Source organism: Mauremys reevesii, linkage group 27 (genome assembly GCF_016161935.1).
Source record: "Mauremys reevesii isolate NIE-2019 linkage group 27, ASM1616193v1, whole genome shotgun sequence".
Taxonomy (NCBI): domain Eukaryota; kingdom Metazoa; phylum Chordata; order Testudines; family Geoemydidae; genus Mauremys; species Mauremys reevesii.
The window spans coordinates 4,968,751-4,991,939 of NC_052649.1; the positions used below are offsets into that span (position 1 = coordinate 4,968,751).

The window sequence follows — 23,189 nt, forward strand, 5'->3', positions numbered from 1 at the left end:
CAATCGATCCAGCTCCACGGACAGCAACGCCTGAGCTGAGGAACTGGCCAGCAGCCCACGTCTGGTGCCCAGACACCCAAGGCGGCAGCTTCCTCTTTGGTTTTCAATGATCCCTTCCTTTAATTGTATTTAACGGCAGGTTTCACGCTCGCCCCAGTGACTCGCGCGGCTCGGTAATTAGCCGCCCTGATTAGAGCATCTTTATTCCGCCGCAGCTCATCCCGGAAGTGCCTGTGCCAGACAGATGAGGCTGGCAGCTGTGGCTCTCAGGGGTGAAGAAGTCACAGGGGGTGGCCAGGGTTCCCTTTTCTATGGCAGGGGGATCTAGGGTGACCAGATGTCCGGATTTTATAGGGACAGTCCCGATTTTTGGGCCTTTTTCTTATATAGGCTCCTATTACCCCCCACCCCCTGTCCCAATTTTTCACATTTGCTGTCTGGTCACCCTAGTGGGATCACTCGAGTCTTGGGCACCTTTAACATGAGTCAAGCCACAAGCAGCATGGGGGGATCAGTCATTCTCCCACCATCACCAAAGACCCCTCGGCACTCGTTAGCGAAACCACCACTAGGAGAAGCAGCTGGTGATCAAAGAGCCGGTGGGTTTGCTTTGCAGGCTGCTCTTACACCAGCTCACAGAGGGATGGGGTCCAGGCACGGAACCAGGAGGCAGGAGCTCACTTCCCCACCCCCCCGTGCCTCTCTGCTTCTCCCTCACCCATCCCGTGACTCTGGAGGAGAACGGTGTCTCGCTCCCAGAGCGCGGCACAGCTTGGCCGGTGTCCCCAGAGCTACCCTCCCGCTCGGAGATCCAGGTGCTATCAGAGCGGCAACGGCTGTTATTTCATCGGGAGCATCCATCCAGTTGTGAACAGCTGGTCTGCGCCATCTCCCCCACTAAAGCCATGGAAAGGGACTTGGTGTTTCCGGGTGGCAGGGAGTCTGAAACGGGCCATTAACCCGGCTTGTGGCAGGCTTCAGAAACAGAAGCGACAACCGGAGGGGCTGCAGTGCCCTCTTCTGGCCGGAAAGCACCGTGCCTCAGCACGGGACCCTGGCGTGGTTTGATCCCCGTCCCTTCGAGCGGCCCGGAGCTGTGCCATAGAGCTGTTCTTTTCAGCGGTGACATAAAGATAATACCGAAAGCATCAGCGGCCCACAGTACTCCGCAAGCTAACAGGCCGGACTCAGAACCACCCCAAATAGGCCCATCAGTGGCTATTAGCCAGGATGGGCAGGGATGGTGTCCCCGGCCTCTGTTTGCCAGAACTTGGGAATGAGCGACAGGGGACGGATCACTTGATGATTCCCTGTTCTGTTCATTCCCTCTGGGGCACCTGGCAGTAGCCACCGTGGGAAGACAGGATGCTGGGCTAGATGGACCTTTGGTCTGACCCAGTCTGGCCGCTCTTATGTAGGGTATAATTCCACGGCCTGCGTTGTGCGGGAGGTCAGATTAGCTCAGTGTCTCTCAACCTATTTACCAACATCGGCCGCATATGCAGCTCTCGATGTGTTATGTGGGGCGCATCCACACACTATATATACTACCTATATGGCCCTGAGGATGTCACATGGGCCGCAGCTGTGTGCTGATTGGGCCACAAGCAGCCCGTGGGCCTTGGGTTGAGAACCACTGGTTTAGACAGTCATAATGATGTCTTTTGGTGCTAAAATCTAGAAACCCTATAAAATATTAATTAGGCTAAAGAACACCTCATAGCGGGACTCCATTCTGGGGGCCGGGATGAGGAGGGAGAGGGCAGCGCACCCCAACTATTCTCTGCTTCCCAGGGCCCATACAGCACCATGCAAAGCAGAGTGTAAGTTAGAGCAACCCCGAGGCTGCTCTAAACACCAATGACTGGGCAGGCCCACGAGTGCCCCAGAATGCAGTGAGCAGAAAAATGGCCTTAAGGAGCTGGGAATCCAGGCCAGTGAGGGCATAAGCCCCCACGTATTACAAGTCCCTCTACAATGGCCAACATTATGCAGGGTCCACGCTGGGGAAGACCAACATCTTCCCAGGGCAGAAATGAAAAACTCACCATGTGTCAGGCCAGGGCTTCCGTGGAGCGACAGGTATTGGACCTCCTGGTTCTGTAGCTGGGAGTTGAGGTTCTGGAAGGAGTTGCCATCTCTCTGTCTCAGCTGCTGCTCCAGGCTCCGGATCCGATTCAGATGAGTCTCCACCAAAGCTCTCTGGGGAGGAGGGGAAAAAAGGGGGTGCAGAAAGAGGGTGAAGGGAGGGGATCTGTGCTGCAAGTATATCCCCCCCCAACACACGCAACCCTTTGCACACCACGTGGTTTGTGGGCCCCTTCTGCATGTGGTGCACGGGGCTGTACAATCTGAATTTACACGCCAGAGCCCAAGAGCTAATCTTATGGCCACTACTGTGGCTGACACACCAGGGATTGAACTGGGGACCTCCTGAACTAAAACCAGAAACTGTTACAGCTTGAGTGAAAGCTCTGCAGCTGGCCTGTGTAACAGACTCTGATCCCCCGCAGATCGGTACCTGTAACGCGCACTCACCAGGCGGTTACACAAACACCTATGAGATTCAGTAGCTGAAATACACGCAGCGCGGGGGGCAGATTTTCAAATTACAATAGGCGTTGGGTGCCTAACTCCCTTAGACACTTCAGAAAAATCCCACCTTAGGAACATCCCAGCAATGGACCGTCAACCACAGCAAAAGCCACCAGCTCAATCGTCACACCTGAGTGCTGCATAAACCACAGTCCCTGTGTCTCCTCTCTTGTGCTGTTTGTCCCACCCACACAGACACGTCCGCACCCCAAAAACAACACTCAGCTGGATCCTCTTTGCCTGATCTTTTGAATTCCTGGGTGGCCTTGGGTGCACCTTTGTCTTGGAGACGTCTTTTGTTACTTACATTCCACCAAAATGAAGGGCAGTTATTAAACTAATGAACGCGAGAGGTTTTTACCCAGCCCACTTAACAACAATAAGGTTAAAAGCACTCGGGAGGACAGAACAAGACCTCGACATGCAGGAGAACTGGTCTGAAATGAACCAGATGAAATTCAATAAAGACAAGCGCAAAGTACGTAGGACAGGGGGGAAAAAAAATATCAAATCCGTTTTGATCGAACGACTGCCTAGGTGTTTGTGCTGCTGAGAAGGATCTGGGGGTTCCGGTGAATCACAAACGGCGTATGAGTAGCAGTGTGATGCAGTTGTCAAAAAGGCGAAGATCATTCTGGGGCGTGTTAACAAGGGGGCCAGGCGTGAGGCTTGGTCGACACTAGGAAGTTAGGTTGGTGTAACTACGTCGCTGGTGCAGGCAGAGCTAGATTGATGGGAGAATTCTGGCTACTGCCACTCACGGAGGTCAACAGGAGAAGAAATCCCATCAACACAGGCAGCGTCTTTGGTGAAGCGCTGCAGCATTTTAAGTGTAGACGGCAAGCCCTAAGACATGGGAGGGATTTATCACGCTCTGCTCGGCACTGGACACCGCGCTTAAGGAACGACGTGGACATACTGGAGAGAATCCAGAGGAGAGCAACAAAAATGATCAAAGGTTTAGAAAACCCGACCCATGGGGAAAAAAGTTTTTAAAAACCTGGGCGTGTTTAGTCTTGAGAAAAAGCAGACTGAGGGGCGGGACCTGAGAACAGTCTGCAATGTGGTGCGGGCTGTCACAAAGAGGCCTGCGATTGACTATTCTGCGTGCCCGCCATAGGCGCCGACTCTGTGGGTGCTCCGGGGCTGAAGCACCCACAGAAAAAAATTGGTGGGTGCTCGCCCCCGCCTCCTCCGCGAGCGCGCCACCCCGTCCTGCTTCTCCCCCCTCCCTCCCAGCGCTTGCGCCGCGAAACAGCTGATTCGCGGGGCAGGGAGGAGGGGGAACATGGCGTGCTGGGAAAGAGGCGGGGACGGGGCGGGGATTTGGGGAAGGGATCCAATAGGGGCAGCGAGGGGGTGGAGTTAGGGCAGGGACTTTGGGGATGGGGTTGGGATGGGGGCGGGGCCAGGGGCGGGGAAAGGGTGGGGTCAGGGCAGGGGCAGAGAAAGGGGCGGGGGGCACGGGCACCCACTGGCGCCGGAGAAAGTTGGTGCCTATGGTGCCCGCAGAAGGTAAGACAAGAAGTAATGGGCTTAACCTTCATGCAGCTCTGAGAGCAACCCGAGGCCGGGGTACAGCTGGAAGCAAAGAGGTTCTGCTGCCCGAGGGAGCCGAGAGCACTTCCAAAGCGAAGGAGAAGTGATAAGACACATTAATAAAAGTCACGTTCAAAGCCGCACTGCAGCGGGCTCTGACTCAGGCATTAACCGAGGTAAGTAATCGAGTTATACTGCCTGATGCATGAATTCAGCCATTATAAGAATTGTGTCTTGGAGCACTCTGCATTCCCCTAGCACAGAGCTCAAACGAGCGAAGCCCCGCCAGGGAGAGTACAGCGGGTCACTATCATCGGCCCCGCTTGACAGATGCACAGACAGGTGAAGCGATTTGCCCAGCAACAGTGAGTCAGCAGCAGACCTGGAAATAGAACCCAGGAGTCCTGGGACTAGAATCCTGACACTGGTTCCCTGCAAACAGGCCCAGAGCCGCAAAAGGTATTTAGGCACCTGAACTCCCATGAAGTTAGGGGCTGAAATCCCTTTGGGGATCTGGGCCATACTCCCTGTGAGGGCCAGGAATGGAACCCAGGAGTCCTGTCTCTCAGTCCCCTGTTCTAGCCACCAGAGACACTCCAAGATCAAAGGACAGAACAAACTATCTGGTACCTTATGCCACCTCCTATTACCACAGCATCTAAGCGCTTCAGTCCTCAGAACAGATGCATTTATCCTCAGAACAGCGCTCTTACTTCACTGCACAGATGGAGAGCAGACACAAAGAGATTAAGGGTCTTGCCCAAGGCACACAGGACATCTGTGGCAGAGAAAGGAATCAAACCTGGGTCTCCTAAGTCCCAGGCGAGCCCCATAGCCTCCTGACTACCCTTCCTCTCCCTAGCTACCTGCCTCCCACCAAAGGGTTATTCAATCTGGTTTCCTCTGGCCTATTTTTGAGTGGTTGAAGACTATCCCAGGCCATGAGTTTGTGGCACATGCAGGGCACTCGTCGGAACCTACCATCTCCCCCAGCTCCGACTCCAGATCAGCCTTCTCCACACATAGCTTCTCATACGCCTGGATCATCTCGTCCAGCTGCTCCTCCCTCTCTTTGCTCTTCTGCAGCTGGAAAGAAGCAAAGGGAGCTGTTCGCAGGGAGCCGAGAGACATGCCGCATCTATGGACACATGCTAAAGGTACTAAAGGCAGAGGTCCAAGCCTCTCTGCCATGGGGTCCTCTGATACTTGAGCAGCGGGGGAGACTCTGATCCTGCTCCAGCCAGAGAGAAGTGGACACAGGAACGATGAGAGCCGATAATAAATAGCTTCCCTTTCCCCCGGCCCCTTGAAACCACAGTGCTTTACAAGCGTTATCTATGTAGAGACCACCTCTGAAATGCAGCCACCTCTGGGGTGCAACACAGCAGCTGTTTAACAGCACCCAGCAATGTTTCACACCGGAAGAGAAGAAAAACGGCATGCCTGGCTTAAGTGGCTCGGGAAGGGGCTTTTTGGTTGGCAAAGTATAATTATCGGAGCTGGAATTTGCCAGGATGCCAGGCTTACTCCCCACCCCGCATGTGAGAATCCTCCTCCATAGGGGCCTGCAGATCCTTCTATCCCAAAGGTTGAGAAATTGTCTCTATTGGGCTCTGAAAATCCCCCCCACACACACAATCATTGGGACTGAGAATCCCCCTCTATTGGGCCCTCCAAACCCCAGACACAGACACACATACACCTCTGCAGCACAGGGCCTGGCTAACTCCATCTCCCAGACCTCGCCACGACCCTGATCTTTTCAGCTAGGAACCAACGGGCCCAGGCGAGCGAGGTGCCAAGCCCCCCGAGCCACCCACCTCATGCTGGAACTGGTTCAGCTGCTGCTGGAGGCTGGCCTTCTCGCTCTTCAGCAGGGAGCACTCCTGGGAGTTGTAGACCGAGAAGAGGCGCTCCTCCCCGAACTCGCTGATCACCGGGTACTGCAGCCAGGGGGCGAAAGCAGACACGGGCATCAAGGAACCCACCAACGGCAGCCCCGGCACCTCCCCAGGAGCCCGGGGGCTGCCCCCAGCTGGCATCCAATGGACCAAGTTACAGGCCGGCCCCAGGAGAACAGCGCGCCGCTCGGCTCGGTTCAGAGGGACTCCCAAAGCTCCGTGGATGTGGCTGTCTCAGGGTGGGGCCCGCGAGTGGCCTTCTGCTCAGGCCAGCGCCAAGCACAACCGAGACGCGCTCTGGTTAATCATCGTTGTGCTAGAGACACAGGAAACTGCACGCCCAGCGGTGTATAATCCCAGAGCCGCACACTGCGTAGACAACCCCCAGAAACGCGTGTGAGCCCAGAAACCCCCCCGCCCCGCCCCGGGGTGTCTAATGAAATCTACAACCCCAGAGCTGCTGCCCACGAAGCTGTAAACAGGCGCACAATCCTAGAGCGGCACAGCCGGCTGTGTATTACTGCGGGCGTGACCCCACAGCCGCACACCCCGCACCTCACGGTGACAGCTGCTATCACAGTTATCCTGGACTGCTGGCACCTGTCCCAGCAGTCCCATTCGCCTGGCCGGGGTCAGGTCCACCCTGGATCTGGCTGCGTTGGGCGGGGGGGGGGGGGCACTCGCCCTTTCGCGCCTCACCTTGATCTCATACATCTTCAGCCTCCTCTTGAGGGTGGAGTTCTCCCTCTCCAGGCTGGTCAGGCGGGTTTTGATGTCGTCGTAGGCCGTGATGAGGGCGAAGTGAGAGGCCGAGCACATCTCGCTGGAGAGGTCCGTGTTGGGGCTGTCCAGCCACTCCTCATCCTGGCACAGGGCCTCCTGGGTGAGGATGCTGATGTCATCCTCAAACATGGAGTCCATCGCACGGCTCCGGACGGGCCTTCAGCGGGAATCGCCAGGGCACGGCGACTCCTGACTGCAAGAGAATGACAAGAGCCAGGGTGAAGAGAGGAAGCAGGGCCTAGTGGTTAATCATCAGTGTTCCGGTAGCACCTAGGGACCCTGTCGTCTCCCCGCGGCAGCTGAGCAACATACAAACGCGCAGTGGGATGGTCCTGGCCCCAGAGCGCTTGCAACCCCCAGAAGCTGACCAAGGAAACATTACCCCCATTTTACAGGTGGGGGAACTGAGGTGCAGAGAAACTTGCCTGAAATCACCCAGGGAGTCTGCGGCAGAGGCAGGAATCAAACCCAAATCTCTCAAGTCCTGGCCCAGCCGCAAGAACAAAGCACTCAAAACGAGCCACTTAACCACAGCAATAGCCCTGGGGGAGAGACACCTGTGGTTGCTGGTGGAGATTTTTTTTTAAAGCAGACCAGGAAATGGGCAGTGAGGGGTGTCCATCTCACACGGGCAGGGAAACCGGCTTGTGCTTATCAATGAACTGCCATTTAAAAAAAACAAACAAACCAAAGCCCCCTGTCCTGGAACACAAGAGAAATCCGGGAGCACAGGAGGCAGATAAATAACAAACCCAGGTAATGGTGGATTTAAAAGATCTCAGCACGGTGATACCTCTGCCAACAGAATGCCTAAAAAGGGGATGGAGCCTGGAAGAGGGACCAGAACTATCTAAATACCCCACCCCCCCACACACACTAAAAGATGGGAGCTGGGGACACGACACACACGAGTCACCGTGGGAAAGGGGGCGGATGAAGACAGCCCGATGAGCAAACTTTCTGCTGGCTTTATCACCTTCCAGCCGAGAGGATGAAAGCAATTTAAGTCATCGCTAAGACCTGATGATAATTAATAGCTAGGCCTGCTCCTCGGTAGATCTCAAAGCACTACACAGGGACTGTGTCCCGGTATCACTATGTCAGTTAGGGGCGAGGGGTTTTCTTTATGGCTACAGTTATCCCAGTACAATTTCTAGCGTGGATGATGCAGTTATCCTGGTAAAAAGGTTGCTTATACTGGTCGAGCATAATCCCCTCCTCCTACGGGTCTAAGCTACACCAGGACAAGCACATTGATACCAGTAAACCTGTGGCCACCCTGCGAGGGGGATGCAGGATTTTAACTACACCGGTATAGTTAACGCGGCACCGCTCGTGTATAGACAAGATCTGAGCACCAGGCTCCCTGTGACATAGATAGAGCTACTACAGCTGTGAATTCAGACAGGAGGCTGCATGAACTGAAGCTGGCACCAAGCCGTGCCCAGTGTCGCACGAGGCTCTCACAGCACGGAGGGGGATGCGTGACGTGTCAGCCGGTGGGGGCGAGCTGAAGGAAATCTGAGTTGGTGTTATTTACGTGCTGAGTGGGCCAAAGGAAGGTGTAAATTCCAGCAGCGTAAGATTCCTCTCTGATTTGGGGCCGAGGGGGATTAAGTGACTGTCTCAAGGTCCCACGGGAAGTCTGAGGCTGAACCAGAAATAGATCCCTGTCCCAATGGCTCCCCTTACTCCCTAGAAATACAAGGCAGGAATCCAACTCGCCCTATAGAAAGATACGCTCATCACCAACAGCATAGCCAGCACCTCCTGATTCCTGGCACCAACCCCGCCCCCCCATCGCTTGCCTGCCCGGGTGCCGCAGACCTGCATTATACCTGCAGAGGAGGTGGGGCACCCTCTTTTCTTCAGGTCACCAGTTCGAATCCAGCCTGGATTAGTAGGGCCTGAAGTTCCGCCCAGCTGTTTATGGAACTAGGTGAATGAGACGGGGGCTGCAACCCAGAGCTTTAGCGGACAGGTGCCTCTGACACAGCTGGCACCAGCTGAGCCCCTTGTTGACAGCCTCAGGAAAGGGATGGGCCGTTAAGACTCATTTCTCACCGCCATGAGGGTCCCTCCAGGGAAAGGGCCAGGACATGTGGGAATGTCTCTCTTCCATGCATAACTAACAGTGACATGCAGGAGACCTGGGATCAATTCCCAGCTCTGCCACAGCCTCCCTGCATGACCTTGGGCAAGTCACTTAGACCCTCCATGCCTCAGTTTCCCCCTCTGTCAAATGGGGGAGAAGAACTCTGAGTAGATGTCTATGCAGCCTGACAGGCAGGGTTATTAGAGCAGGATGGGCTAGGAGTCAGGAAAAGTGGGTTCTTCTAGCCCCAGCTGCACAATGTGACGTCAGGGAAGTTGCACGTCCCCTCCCAATCTTTATCTGCTTCGCTTGTCAGAGCAGACCTGGCTTTGTACCATGCGTATGTACAGTGCCTAGCGCCCAACCCGCTCTTGGGAGGGGCTTTAAGGCCCCCTTCAAACAGCTGTTTCCCAAAGATCTTTCTGGTGCTTGTGCCAGAGGACGGCTACAGTGCCACTCTCTTCGCTAATTAGCATTTAAATGCATTCAATTAAATAAAGCCTAGAAAGAGCATGACATCATCACAACGGCAAACCCAGCCCAGAGGGCAAACGAACAAATCCAACCAACCACAGAAAACACACTATGAACCAACGTAGGGGGAAAAAAAACCACAAATTCCCAGACCCAGCCTCACAAACCCCCAGATGCCACTCCCCCAGAACTCAGGGGAAAGGCAGAGGACTTGCTTTCACTGCCAAGTTAACAGATAAGTTATAACTCAAGTCCCATTCGCACGCAAATCCTTCGCTCAAATGCCCGCTGCTGGTAACTGGAGTTGTGCCAGTGCAAAGAGAGAGAGCCCTCAGCGGCTGCCCCAGACTCGCTGCAGTGTGAATGCCGGCTATCTCAACAAATTTTTCAGTGACCTCAGAGCGCGGCCATCAACTCTTCCTGGGGGCCACTCTGACGATTTTTCCTAAAATACTTAATTAACTTTATGGAAAACAGATAAATATGCACATATACATGTCCAAATCATTATCATTTATTTATGTAGAGGGTTGGGTTTGGGTTTTTTTTGCAGACTCAATGATAAAAATAATGTACAGTTGTTTCTATTCTTTTCTGGACCTAAACAGAATAGAAACACAAATAAGGTGTTTTGCACATTCTCGTCCTCTGTTGTGGTGGTGGTTTCTTTTGCTTTTTGGTTGCTTTAAAAAACAAACAAACAAACAGAAAGTGCTAGCTAGTAAGTCTGCTGTTGCGAAAAGTAATATTTGTTAATATCACTTTACACAGCAGACTGACTGGGAGGCTGTGAAAAGTGATATTAACAAACATACTAAGATCAGTTTTCACAGCTGAATTAAGCCCTGGATGGGGAGGAGGGTAGGGAGACGGCGGGGGGGCCAGGGAGGATGGACGGGGGGCCGGGAAGGCAGTGGGGGCCAGGGATGATGCGGGTGGTGGTGAGCCGAGGCCTGGCATCCACAGCCTGGGTCCAGGGCCAGAGCCCAAAGCCCCATGACCAGAGCCTGCTGCCTGCCACTCCAGGGCTGAAGCCTGACGCCAGGGCCTCACCGCACCCAGGGAGGTGGGGAACTCACTGGCTGCCTGCTGCTCTGATATTTGTGGCTCCAGAGGGGGGCAGGGGAGGGGCCACTGCTTTCCGCCCCCCCCCCCAGTCACTGCCCAGGTGGCTGTGGCTGCAAGAAAAGCCCCTGGTGGGGGTGGCCGCATGCAGCCACAGTGGCCACATTCAAGAAACGCTGGGCTAGCGCCATCCGAGTACTGCCCGTCCCCCAGCGCCTGCTCACCAGTCGCCCCACGCGCCCAGAAAGGACAGACAAGTTGTCCCATACGTCCCCGGGACAGAGTCCCTCCTGCAGCGCTAGGAGCAGGGCGATGTGCCCCAGAAGTCTATGGGATACGGATGACATTATGGGATAGAGAGAACTGCACGATGGGAACTTGACTCCTTGCTTCCAGGCATCCCTGCCCGACTCATTTCTACCCCACAATGCATTGTGAAAACGACCCAAAGGGCACTGCATGGGATGGTGGCCCGTGGCCCACCGGGTTAGCTACCTGCTGTGCACCGCACTTTGCACCCACGCAAGCACTCCGGGCAGGCAGACGCAGGGGACCTGACCTGCCGTGTGAAATTCAGACATTCAGTTCTCTTCGTTAAACCTCATTGATCCCTCCCTTTGCCTGTTTAGATTGCGAGCTTTCTGGGGCAGGGACTGTCTCTCACGCCGTGTTCTTAACGAGAGAGGTCCCAAGCAAGCCCCATTGTGCCAGGCGCTGTCCATGTCCAGAGGAGAACACCAGGCTTGCCAGCAACCTGAACAGAGCACGTGGGGTCATACAAAGCATTAACGCCACCAGCACAAGAGGGGAAGTGGTTTGCTCCAGGTGAGCGGCAGACGTGGGAACGGGACCCAGGGCTATCGAGTCCCAGTTCTGTGTTCTAACCACTGCACCACGCTGTCTCTGTAAGACCTAGCTCTCGCTGTCGAGGCCTGTGTGCACTACTGTAATACAAACAATATAGAATCAGAGCCAACTGCCTTGCAACAGGCCGAATGACATTTAAAAAAAAAAAAAAGGGAGGGTTGAAACAAGCCCATTAGATTGATTCCAAGCCCTTTTGACTCAAAATCCCTCCATCCACAATTGACGCTAATTGAGCTTTTCATAATCACGGGTTCCATTTCAAGCTGCACAGCTATTAAAATATTATGACTGCTCCACCACCGCCTCTCACAGCCCCCCCTGCGCCCAGCTGGCACTGGCCCAGCACTGGTAAGAGGGCCAAAGGGCATCGCTGGGAACGGCAGGTCATTGCAGGGAAGGACGGCGCAAGCCGAGCCGGGCTGGAATAGCCGGTCACAGAGCAGGCGCTGGGGTTACAGAAAAAGCCATTACATTACATCCACGGGGACGAGGAAGGCCACCTCGGGCACTACATGACCTTTACACGCTCCTGTAACACTTGTCTGTTCAGATGCTGTATTTACAGAGAGGCCGTACAGCCAGCACAACACATCGTCTGTTAGGGGAGCAGGCGACTAAGGGAGTTAGTAATAAACCCTGGCATTTATACCGGCCCCTGGAAAGAGGAATTCATCCTGAGACCACTGCCATGAGGTCCTGGGGGATGGAGGGGTTGTTCGAGCTGTTTTCCAGATGGGGAAACTGAGGCACGGGAGGGTTAAAGCCTAGCTTGTCCAAGAGTGGCCACAGATCCCCAGCGCCTCCACCCTTTTGGGGGGCGCTGAGTGACGGATGCTCTAGTCAATGGGACCTGTAGGGGTTTGGCTCCTTTGAAAGCCAAGGCCCCTTAAGGCATCTCACGTTGGGCTCCCTAAAAATTGGAAGCGTCCGGAAATCACCGGCCACCTGAACCGTGGCTGTTAGTCACAAAGAGAATGTGTGTCAAAGCCAGGAAGAGACCCCAGAGCCCGGCCTCCCAATCTCCTGAGCTAGCATGAGAAGCCAGGAGCCCCAAGTCCCATCTCCCTCCTCTGACCACTATCCCACACTTCCTCCAACACCAGATTCTTCCTTCTCCCTCCATTCACATTTCCAGATCTAAATCTCCCCTCTGTGCCACCCTGGCCACATGCTGGCCTGACTCTCTGCCGGCGCAGGCAGCAGCGGGCGATGAATCAACGGTCTGCAAGAAATCGCTAGGAGACACCGGGTGGCACTTTTGTTTTGTTCGCAGGTTAATTCCTTAAGAGGCCTGAGCTTACCCCACAGGCCTGGACACAACTGACCTAGGAGAGGCTGGCATTAGACCATGCAGTTGTCCTAACCCAAGCTGAACAGGAAACCCTGATATGTGAGATTGAGACAAGCAAAGGCAGCATCGCCAATGAACAGGACTCCTGGGTTCTATTCCTGCTGCTAAGCAGGGAGTTGGTTCGAGTCGTTACAACAGAATGGACTGGGAAGCAGGACTCCTGGATTCCATTCCTGAAACTGGAAAGGGATTTGGGTCTAGCGGTTAGAGCAGGACTGGGTCCTAGTCCCCACTCTGCCATGGACTCACTGTGTGATCACGTTGCCGTTCCGTGCCTCAGTTTCCCCCTCCGTACAACGGGGATAATGAAACACACTCAACAACGCACCGCAAGTGTGCTGAGCGTCACCGGGGCTTGTGCACTCTCCAGCAATCCCCTACCTTCTCCAGCAGCCCTGAATGACTGACCAGAGAGTCTGCAGCAGCGTTGGATAAATTGAAACATTGAGACGTTCACTGAATCCAACAGGAAAGCAAATAATGCAATCACTACAGCTTCCCCAGTTATTTCATGCCATTTATTTTACATGGCCCCTACGTTTTTAATCGTCGGTCTGCTGCAGAACTTTGCAGTTAAAAGGCATCACTGCCTTGCAGGAGTTCTTGGCATGGCTGAAGCTGTGGATTTTAGAAGCTGGGGAGGGGACAGGTGAGGTTTTTGGCACCCGGAAAGGTGTGGGTGGCAAACTGCGATAAACAGTACTAGGTACACTAATTGGCAATTAAATAGTCCAGAGTTTAATAGCTGACACTGATCGTGACATCATTGGGTTTCAGAGTTAACCACCACCTGATATGAACAAGGCAGTTCACCTCTCCCCTGTTATGGTTTCAGGCTGTCTGCAGACTCTGTGCGGGGGAGGGACAGGAACTTGAATCCCTCCGAAATACCTGAACTGGTGCCACTGACAAGCATGATTGCGTCAGTTACATCTGGGTGATGAACTTTGCAACCATAAGGCCTAGAAACTTTTTTTTTTCTTTCCACATGAGCGAACAAGAAGCCAAACATTCCCCAGCTGCAGAATCACAGCGCACCTGAGCCTCAGAAGCAGGTAGGCAAGTAACCGGTAGGATCAATTTCCAGCACGAACACGCAATCCCAAACACCAAGCAGGGGCCAGACTCCTTGGCCACAATTCCCCAAAGGCGGCTTGATTCTCACTAGTTTATCATACCCTGCTCATCCCTATGGTCTACAGTTCTCTCCTACAGGAGAGGATCAATCCTATAGGAAGCAGTGGGAGTCCCTCCTGTCCCAAGGGGAGACACTGGGCCTCGGCTGTGCAGCGTGACGGCTGGCTGGTACATTTCAAGCAGCACCAAACACAGCTCTGGTTTGCAGATCGCTCAGGGGCTAGAGGGACCGAGGACCCTCCTCGGCATCTGGCTTCGCTGCCTACACCCAGCTGTCTCCCACTAAGTGTTGGCACCGATACCGACATTTGACAGCCACCAGGTCACAATGGGACCATCCTGGATAACAACAGCTTCCCAGGCCCTGTAGTTTAAACACCAGGGGAAGATGACTCAAGAGTTACCCCCTATAATAGGGTACCTCCCCCAGCCCCTACAAAAAGACAGCTGCGGCGGTGCCGATCTGAATCTCTCTCCTGCCCTGAGCTTCTTGGTTACTCAGGGGTGATGGGAAAGATTCCTCCTTTAATTGCTTTTTATTTCCCTTGGCTGCTTTCTCTTTCACTTTGTGACTGAAGCAGCAGTAACTCACCGTGCAACAGAGATCGCTTCAGGTATCGGGAAGGCAGCAGAGATGGCGCGCATGGGCAGGGGTGCTGGAACCCTTTGTGGAGAGGTGGGGGGCTGAGAGCCATTGAACCAAACTGGAAGCCCTGGATACGACGGAAACCACTTCAAGCCCAGGGGTGCGGCAGGCCCCCCTAGTTCCAGCACCTCTGCGCATGGGTGTGCAGCCGTGAGCATCAAGCGTGCGAGCGAAATCGTGCCAGTGTGCGCAGTGTGGGAGGGAAGTTTGCCAGCTGGTATGGATGAGCGAGAGAGAGCGCGTGTCTGTGTGCAAAGAGTGCAACAGTGTGTGTGTGACTAGCTGTACGAACGTGCGTGTGTGAGCCTGAGCGTGCGCTTTGTCACGCGCATCAGGGTAGCGGTGAGCGTGCCGGTGTGGAAGGCTGTGAGCTTGCGTCTCCTAGCGTGCATCAGGGTGCGTAACACTGAGTGTGAACGTGCAACATTGTGGCCCTGAGTGTGCACTTTGTCACACGCATCAGGATAGCGGTGAGCGTGCCGGTGTGTAAGGCTGTGAGCGTGCGTGTGAGAGAGTAGCGTGCATCAGGGTGCGTAACACTGAGTGTGAACGTGCAACATTGTGGCCCTGAGCGTGCACGTGGGCCTGTGACCCGCATCCCGTGCAAGGTGCGAGTCTGACTGTGCAGGCAACCGCGATGTTGTGAGAACAAGCCTGCGTGAGAGCAGGTGGCAGAACCATTAACCCCTTCCTCTCTGCTCTGCTAACCACAATGCAAACACTCAACTTCCCAAATGGAAGGCACCAGAGCAGGCCTGGGAGCCAGTCGGGCATCCCTGCATCCACTCCAGCCAGCCGGGAAGATGCTTGCAAATAATAAACTACCGTTACCTGGCTGGCAAAGCCCCGGCTCCCTGCTCAGGCCCTGCTGTGAGCCTCCATAGAGATCAGCCTGCAAGCACAGACTCCCGACCCCTCCCTCTCACCCCATCCAGAGTCATCCCAAGCAGCCAGATGTTGCATTTGCTGCCAGATGTCTGGCCCCTGAGCCCAAAGGGGGCGGAGGGGAAGGGTCTGTCTAGATGATCCCACTAGTGTGTGGGGAGTGGGGTGAACACATACAATGGGAGCAGGATGGGGGGGTCATGCTTGCTGTACTCGGGGGGAAGGGTCAAGTGAATGGGTCCGGGTGTGCGGGGGGTGTGTGCATGTGCAGCTGCATTAGTTACAGATGCAGAGAGAGTGGTCAGAATGCATGGGGGGGGTCACAGAGGCAGGGATGGGGGGACAACGATGCGATTGTGTGTGTGTGTGGGGGGGGGGAAATCAGGGTTGGAGAGTGTCATAGACACAATGGGGTCCCGGGAGTTAGGATGGAAGGGTCACAGATGCAATGGGTCACAGGTCTTAGGATGCAGGAGGTCAGAATATGGAGGGCCCAGCGGTGCCCTGGGATCAGGATGAGGGAAGATCACAGACACAACGGGATGGGAGTCGGGTTAGAGGGGTCACATATTCAGGGTGTCAGTAAGCAATGGGGGGACAGATGCAATGGGGTCAGGGAGTTAGGGGTGTGGGGGGTCACATAGGCAGGGGTCAGCATGCAATGGGTCAGCAGAGGTTGGGCAGGTGTCACGGATGCAGGGTGTTAGAATGGGGGGGTGTCAGATGCAGGGTGTTGGGATGGGGGGGGTCATGGATACAATGGATAGGATGGAGGGGGGGTCACAGATGCAGGGTGTTAGGATGGGGGGGGTCACGGATACAATGGATAGGATGGAGGGGGTGTCATGGATGCAGGGTGTTAGGATGGGGGGGTCATGGATACAATGGATAGGATGGAGGGGGTGTCATGGATGCAGGGTGTTAGGATGGGGGTCACAGATACAATGGATAGGATGGAGGGTGTCATGGATGCAGGGTGTTAGGATGGGGGTCACAGATACAATGGATAGGATGGAGGGTGTCACAGATGCAGGGTGTTAGGATGAGGGGGTCATGGATACAATGGATAGGATGGAGGGGGTGTCACAGATGCAGGGTGTTAGGATGGGGGGGTCATGGATACAATGGATAGGATGGAGGGGGTGTCACGGATGCAGGGTGTTAGGATGGGGGGGGCATGGATACAAGGGATAGGATGGAGGGTGTCATGGATGCAGGGTGTTAGGATGGGGGAGTCATGGATACAATGGATAGGATGGAGGGGGTGTCATGGATGCAGGGTGTTAGGATGGGGGGGTCACGGATACAATGGATAGGATGGAGGGGGTGTCATGGATGCAGGGTGTTAGGATGGGGGAGTCATGGATACAATGGATAGGATGGAGGGGGTGTCACGGATGCAGGGTGTTAGGATGGGGGAGTCATGGATACAATGGATAGGATGGAGGGGGTGTCATGGATGCAGGGTGTTAGGATGCGGGGGTCACGGATACAATGGATAGGATGGAGGGTGTCACGGATGCAGGGTGTTAGGATGGGGGTCATGGATACAATGGATAGGATGGAGGGGGTGTCATGGATGCAGGGTGTTAGGATGCTATGGAGCAGTTGGCCAGCGGGATCAGAATGCGGGGGTCACAGATGCAGAGGCTGGGGGGTGAGGACAGGGATGAGACATGCAATGGGATCACTATGAAATTGGATGGTGGTAGGAGTTACAGATGCCAGAGGGATGGGGCATCACAGATGCAACGGTCCAGGATTGAAGGGGTGGGTCGTCAGTATGCAATGGAGTCTGGGGAGACTGGGGTGTGGAGGACTCCTGGACACAGGGGCTGGGAGGGAGCAGGGATGCAATGGGTCCAGGGAAGGGTAGCGGCTGGGGTTCCGGGCAGGGAGGGATCAGGGGTGCAGTGGGGTCAGGGGAGGATTGGGATGGGGCCGGGCAGGCAGGGTCGGGCTGGGGAGTTGGGCAGGAGGGGGATGGTTGGATTCGCGGGCTGGGCAGGGAGGGTCAGGGTGCAGGGGCCGGGGAGGGTCAGGGGCAGGCAGGAGGGACTGGGGTGTAGTGGAGCTGGGGGCAGCGGAGGGTCGGGATGGGGGGGCAGGCAGGCGGGGTCGCGGTGCAGGGGGGCCGGGCAGGGGTGCAGGTGGGCCAGGGGAGGGTCGGAATGGGGGGGCGGGCAGGGAGGGACAGGGGTGCAGGGGAGGGTCAGGATGGGGGCAGGCAGGGACCGGGGTGCAGGGGGCCGGGGAGGTCGGGATGGGGGCAGGCAGGGACCGGGGTGCAGGGGGAGGGTCAGGATGGGGGGCAGGCAGGGACCGGGGTGCAGGGGGGCCGGGGGAGGGTCGGGATGGGGGGCGCGGAGCCCGGGGCCCGGTACAGCGCCTGTTTCTCGGACCTTTAGCCCCCCCCCCGCCCAGAGGAGACAACACCCCCCTCCCGTGGGCCTCCCCCGCGCGGGGGCAGGGGCCCGATCCCCCCCCCCGGCCGCAGGCCCCCGGCCGGACGCGGCGAGCGAGGCAGAACCGACTCACCGCAGCCGCTGCCAGGCGGGCTCCATCCTCGGCACGGCCGGATTTCCCCACCCCACCCCTGAGCAGCGCCGGGGTGGGGGTGGGCGGCTCCTTCGCCCCCCACCCACCCGCTCGCTCGCTCGCTCGCTCGCTCTCTCCGCCCCGGGAATTGCTCAGCTCCGGCTCCGCCGCTTCCCTTTTCCTGCCGCCCCTTTCCTCCGCTCGGAATAGCCCCCGCCAGCCGCACCACGTGGCCCGCAGCCGGGCCGAGCCGAGCCGGGCCGGGCTGGCTGGATCCCTGCCCAGCGCATCCCCGGCCCGGGACCGCTCGGCCGCGGGCTCCCCGCTTCGCCCGGCTCCCCGCCCGGCCAGCGCCTGCCCGGGGAGCGAATAACCGAACCAGGCACAGGGCGAGAGGGACAGAGACTCAGATCCTGTCCCTTAACCCCCCCCCCCTTTAAATGCAGCGGTGGGTTTTTAAGGGAAGAGGCGGAGTTGGGGAAATAACCCTCCCCACGCCTCTCCTCTCCCCCCAGAACCAGCTGGCCGGTGCCTCTGCTGCTCAACCAACTTCCCAGACAGGAGCGTCATTTTCAATCCCCTCCTCATTTATTTGTCTGGTGTCTGTCTCCTCCTGGCTACCCGGCAGGAGGCGGCTGACCTCCGCCGGCTGGAGCGAACTGAGTTAGCCCCCGTTTCCCTCCCCCCTGCTCCCACAGCCCCTGCCTCATTTTGGGGGCCCAGATCTGAGACCCTCCCCTCTGGCACCTAATCTTCAGAGGCCTGGAGCGCTGGCATGTCCCTGCTGAAAACCAGGCCTCTTTAAGAAGTCTCAAGGCAGCCCCAAGGCTCGCTAGTCACTTTGGAAAATCCTAGGCCTGTGAATTTTCCCCAGTCTGTGAAATTTCCCCGTCTTCACAAAGCTGCAGGGAGCCCTCAGGAGGGGATGTTTGCAAATCGCTTGGAGATGGGAAGTCCTGTGTAAACACTGCCTCTGCCTGTGGCTACAATTGATTCGTTTAGTTTATGGAGCAGGTGAGCTGCAGTTTCAAGACCTTTGTGTAGTCCGCTCCTACCCCCACCAGTGCTGGAAATTTTACACATGAATCAAATTGAGTCCATTCCCTTGTGAAAAGTGTCTAAGTAATTCCAGGGCGTTTGAAGCACCCACTGGAGATGTTTTCCACGCTGATTGTTTCCAGGCTAAGCTTGGCCTGAGAATTTTTTTGGTTTAGTGGGTGTTTGCTTGAAATGAGATTCTGCATACCCAAGGGAAAAAAATTGAGTACGTCTCTCCCCCCATGGATAAAACACACACTCTGCGCAGGGAGCGAAGCAGAGATGGAGAACTGAATCCCATCCCCACCCCACCAACCTTTGGCCAGAGCCCAGGGCCGCCCTGTAACTACTATGCCAACTTTCCAGCAGAGTCCGTAACTCCTGTGCCTGCCTGACGCAACAACCTACTCTCAACACCTCCCCTTCAGCCAACCTCACTGGAGCCGAGGATGGCATGATGGCTTTACCTGTGCACCCATCGCGGGCAAGGGGGCTCCATGAGGTGGACTGTGGGTGGCACTTCCTCCACAGGACGTATTTCATGCTAGCATCTAAAACGCCCCCGCGCTCCGTTGCGGTCAGTACGCTCCCCAGTTCACCAGTCACGCAGCCCTGATTGACACGATGGGAAGTGTTTTGTTCGCGAGCTCCTGCAAACTGATTTTATTCCTTCTCAAGTCTTCTCAAGAAAGCCGTAGGAGTGGATTGCTTCCGTATTGTGTATGAGAGATCAAAATAAAATTGAGGCATTTTAAATAGAATAACAGTGGGAGAAATTAAAAAAAACCCACCACCAAACCCCATTAAATACATGCAATGGGGCGTGGGATTTTTTTTCCCAGTGAGAACATATTATTCTTTAAATATCTCTCTATTTAGAGGCTTCTATTATGGAATTACATTTTTTTTTCAGTTAGCTGCACAGTGGCTTTATTAATAGCTGTTATCCTTTCTCTGGTGAAGCTGTCACCGCGGGTTTCCATATAGTAGTGTGTGTTACGGGTGTCGATGCAGGGACCGAATATATCCTTTTAACAAAGGCATCGTTATCTGAGTCAAGGGGTCTGTAGAGTTGATGGTTTGGGGATGGTTGTTGTTTTTATGAGGTCACACACAGAGGCCCCAGTTGAGGCGTCCAGTTGTGGGGATGCACACATGGCCGGTAAGAGACATTGTCCTTCAGTGATCAGAGGGGCAGCTGTGTTAGTCTGTATCCACAAAAACAACAAGGAGTCCGGTGGCAAATAAATCTGTTAGAGTCCTCGTTGTTTTTGTCCTTCAGTGAAAAGTTGGAGCCTAAGTAACTTTCAAGATCTGGGCCTTACGGTCTAAACTGGACAAAACAGACCAAAGGGTGGGAGAAAGGAAGCCTCCCGAACCCCGTTTCGCAGATGGGGCACTGAAATCCAGAGAGATTTACAGTCAAGAGTTTCTAAACTGACCTGGGGATTTGGGGTGCCCCAAACCCAGGTGTCCAGAGAGCAGAGGCTCGGTGCTTTGAAAACCAGGCTGCTTTAAGGAGGCTCAAGTTGCCCTTCCAAAATCAAAAGACTTTTCAAAAAATTGACTATGATCACACAGGATGTTTATGACCAAGGCAGGAATTGAACCTACATCTCAGAAGTTGTTGCCTTCACCAGAAAGCCTTTCTTCCTGCCTTTGCTGGAGTAGGGAGAATGGGAAAACCACTAAAACTGTGTGGTTGATGTGAAAACCAAATTGTGTTACTATGTAAATACCCTAGATGAATGCATATAACACATGAATCTTCACCATATCTCATCTCTATGGGCTCTTATCTCCCTTTTACAGATAGGGAAACTGAGTCAGAGTGATGTGACTTGGCCAGTCAGTGGCACAGCTGGGCCATGTACTCAGGAGATCCTGGGTCGTTCTTTACTGTCTGATTCTGTGCTAGTGTGGCCAACAGGAGTATGGACATTAAAGTCAGCTACTCAGTGACTTTTGTCTCAGTCATATTTTTCGCTTCTTGAATGAGTTGTCTCTGCACACCCACAAAGGGGAAATTCATTGATATCTGAAAGAGATCTTGTCTCAGTGGCAGACCACTGTGTGCTCTGACCCTTCCAGCTCCCACGGGGAGTGCTACGTGGTTACTTGGGTGGGACCCTAAGAAGCAGGGCTGGTCATTCAGTAGGTGACAGTCTTCTCTCCATGTAAGAGTTTAACCAATGTTCCAGCACAGTGTTAAGAGGGATGGTGGGGTCTTGTGCTGCGCAATAAAAGAAATCCTACTATGGCACTTTTTGCTAATAATAGTAATACCTAGCTCTTATTTTTATCCCTAGAGCTCAAGAACTTTCCAAAGCAAGTCAGTATTTTACAGATGGGGAAACTGAGGCACAAGGGGAGACACCGCTTACCCATGGTCACACAGCAAGCCACTGACAGAGCTGGGAAAGGAAACCAGGTCTCCTGAGTCCCCATCTAATGCCCTATCCACTAGGCAATACTGCCATCCCCTGGTGTTCAGGCCAAACCCCTCCTTGGGTAATTCCATTCCCATCCACCCCTTCCGCCGTTTCACTTGGTTATGCTCCTCTTCATTTCCTGCTCTAAACAGTTGTGTAGCGTTGCTGGAAGCAGTGACACAGCTTCCACGTTCTGCTCCAGAGGTGGCTGCTTTTCAGGAGTGGGGGATGTGATCCCTGCGTATAGTGCACAAAGTGCTACGGGAATGAAAGATCCTAAGGTATTTCTGCTAGTCAATGGACTTCCTAAAGCCTAGCTCTTGGGAAAGTGCTTTGACATTGTCATAGTAACCCACTTCAGTCAATTATATTTTCTTTCGAAGAGAGCCCCCTACTTCACCAGTGCAAGCAGCATAATTTGCCCTGCCACTGCATACTGTGAACTGGGTTTTCATGTTTCATCTCCCTACAGTTAAGATGAAACTAGCCTGACAGTTTTTCATTTATTAGCAGCTGAACACTGACAGTGCGACAAAGTAACTGCCCCAGCAAGCTTACGCTCTGGGGGCCTGATTCTGCAAATCGTTGCTTGCCCAGTCCTTACCTCTGAGAGCAGACAAGAGGGACGATTACTCAGGTGAGTAAAGGTTAATAGGATAAGGCACTGTCTCTCTCTCTCTCTGTGTGTTCGTTCAGGTTGGGGTGGATATGAGTGTGTGTTTATGTTAATAAACTTTAGCAGCAAAATGCATCCATTTCCATTTTAGCTGGTGCTTAACTCTTTTGTAACCTGTCAGGTGGCTCAATGATTACAGGCATGTGCATTGCAGAGACAGATAGATATTGAATAGCGATGGTGATGACAGACAGAGGGATATTGGGCGATATTCCATAGATAGATCAATAGCCCTGATTCTAGGGAAATAGAGTTTCACTAAAGCAGAATTAAAATGCACAAGCCGGGCTTGTAAATATGCCTTTGCGTTTGGGTCTTAACAAGAAAACCCAACCTCGTTCCTCTAACGCAGATAGGGCTATGGAAAAAAAACAAGAGGAATAATTTCAGGCTTTGTTCATGCTCGACGATTGCTGCAGAACGCTTTGAAGTGCAAATTGAGGCCTTCTATCAGGTTTGAAGTTAATTTCGATGCAAAGAAAAAAAACTCAGGCCGGCCTCTGCCTAAGCATATTGGGAGGGAGGGCAGGTGTCACGGCATCTGAATTCAGCATCTGGAGTCAGCTGGGAATTGACGTCCTTGCAAAAATTAGCTCAGGAGGGGAAAAGAGCGAGACGCTTGGAAACCTGAGTCCGGCCCCAGAACGAGCATTAAGGGACCTCACATTTGGAAGCTCTCAGACTGAAATATGAAACTTAACCTTGCTTTTGTAAGTGGGTTAAAATCTTATGACTGTTCCATTGAGAAGATTCCACACTGTATACCAGGCTGATGGTCTCAGTAGAAATGCACAGAGACAGAGATATTAGAAGGGCAGTTTTGTGGACGTGGTGTTTCCAACCCGGCGCTTGAGTGGCCGAACAGCATTATAAGCCTGGCCTTCCAATCACTGGACCCGGGTCTCACAGCCGTGCTAGCATATCCATGCTGCAAAGTGAGAGGTGTTGGGCCCAAGTCACAGCGGGCTCTGACCCACCCCCCTGGCAGGGTCCTAGGACCCAGGTCCTGAGTGTTGCTGACTCATGTATAGATGGAAGTGGGGATTGGGCTCAAACCTGAGTCAGACCCCGAGTTTATGTGTGCAGTGTAGACATACCCTAATAGAGATTGGCTAAACCCCTGAAACATAAGGTTGACCGTCCCTCCCAGAACCCTGTTTTACTATT

The 23,189-nt window shown here is 54.3% G+C and overlaps 1 protein-coding gene across 3 annotated transcripts in view; it reads right to left on the reverse strand.

Annotated features, from left to right (window-relative positions):
* Positions 1-18,009, reverse strand: part of TBKBP1 (TBK1 binding protein 1) — a 53,844-nt gene extending 35,835 nt beyond the window's left edge. For all 3 annotated transcript variants that reach the window (XR_005591659.1, XM_039517017.1, XM_039517016.1), the window contains exons 1-5: positions 17,877-18,009; positions 6,735-7,011; positions 5,955-6,077; positions 5,116-5,220; positions 2,049-2,202 (exon numbers count right to left, since the gene is read on the reverse strand). Coding sequence is in view for 2 of the 3 variants with exons in the window: in XM_039517017.1 (XP_039372951.1) it covers positions 2,049-2,202; positions 5,116-5,220; positions 5,955-6,077; positions 6,735-6,956 (604 nt within the window). In the remaining variant the exon portion in view is untranslated. The remainder of the gene's footprint in view (positions 1-2,048; positions 2,203-5,115; positions 5,221-5,954; positions 6,078-6,734; positions 7,012-17,876) is intronic.
* Between the last annotated feature and the right edge of the window lie 5,180 nt (positions 18,010-23,189).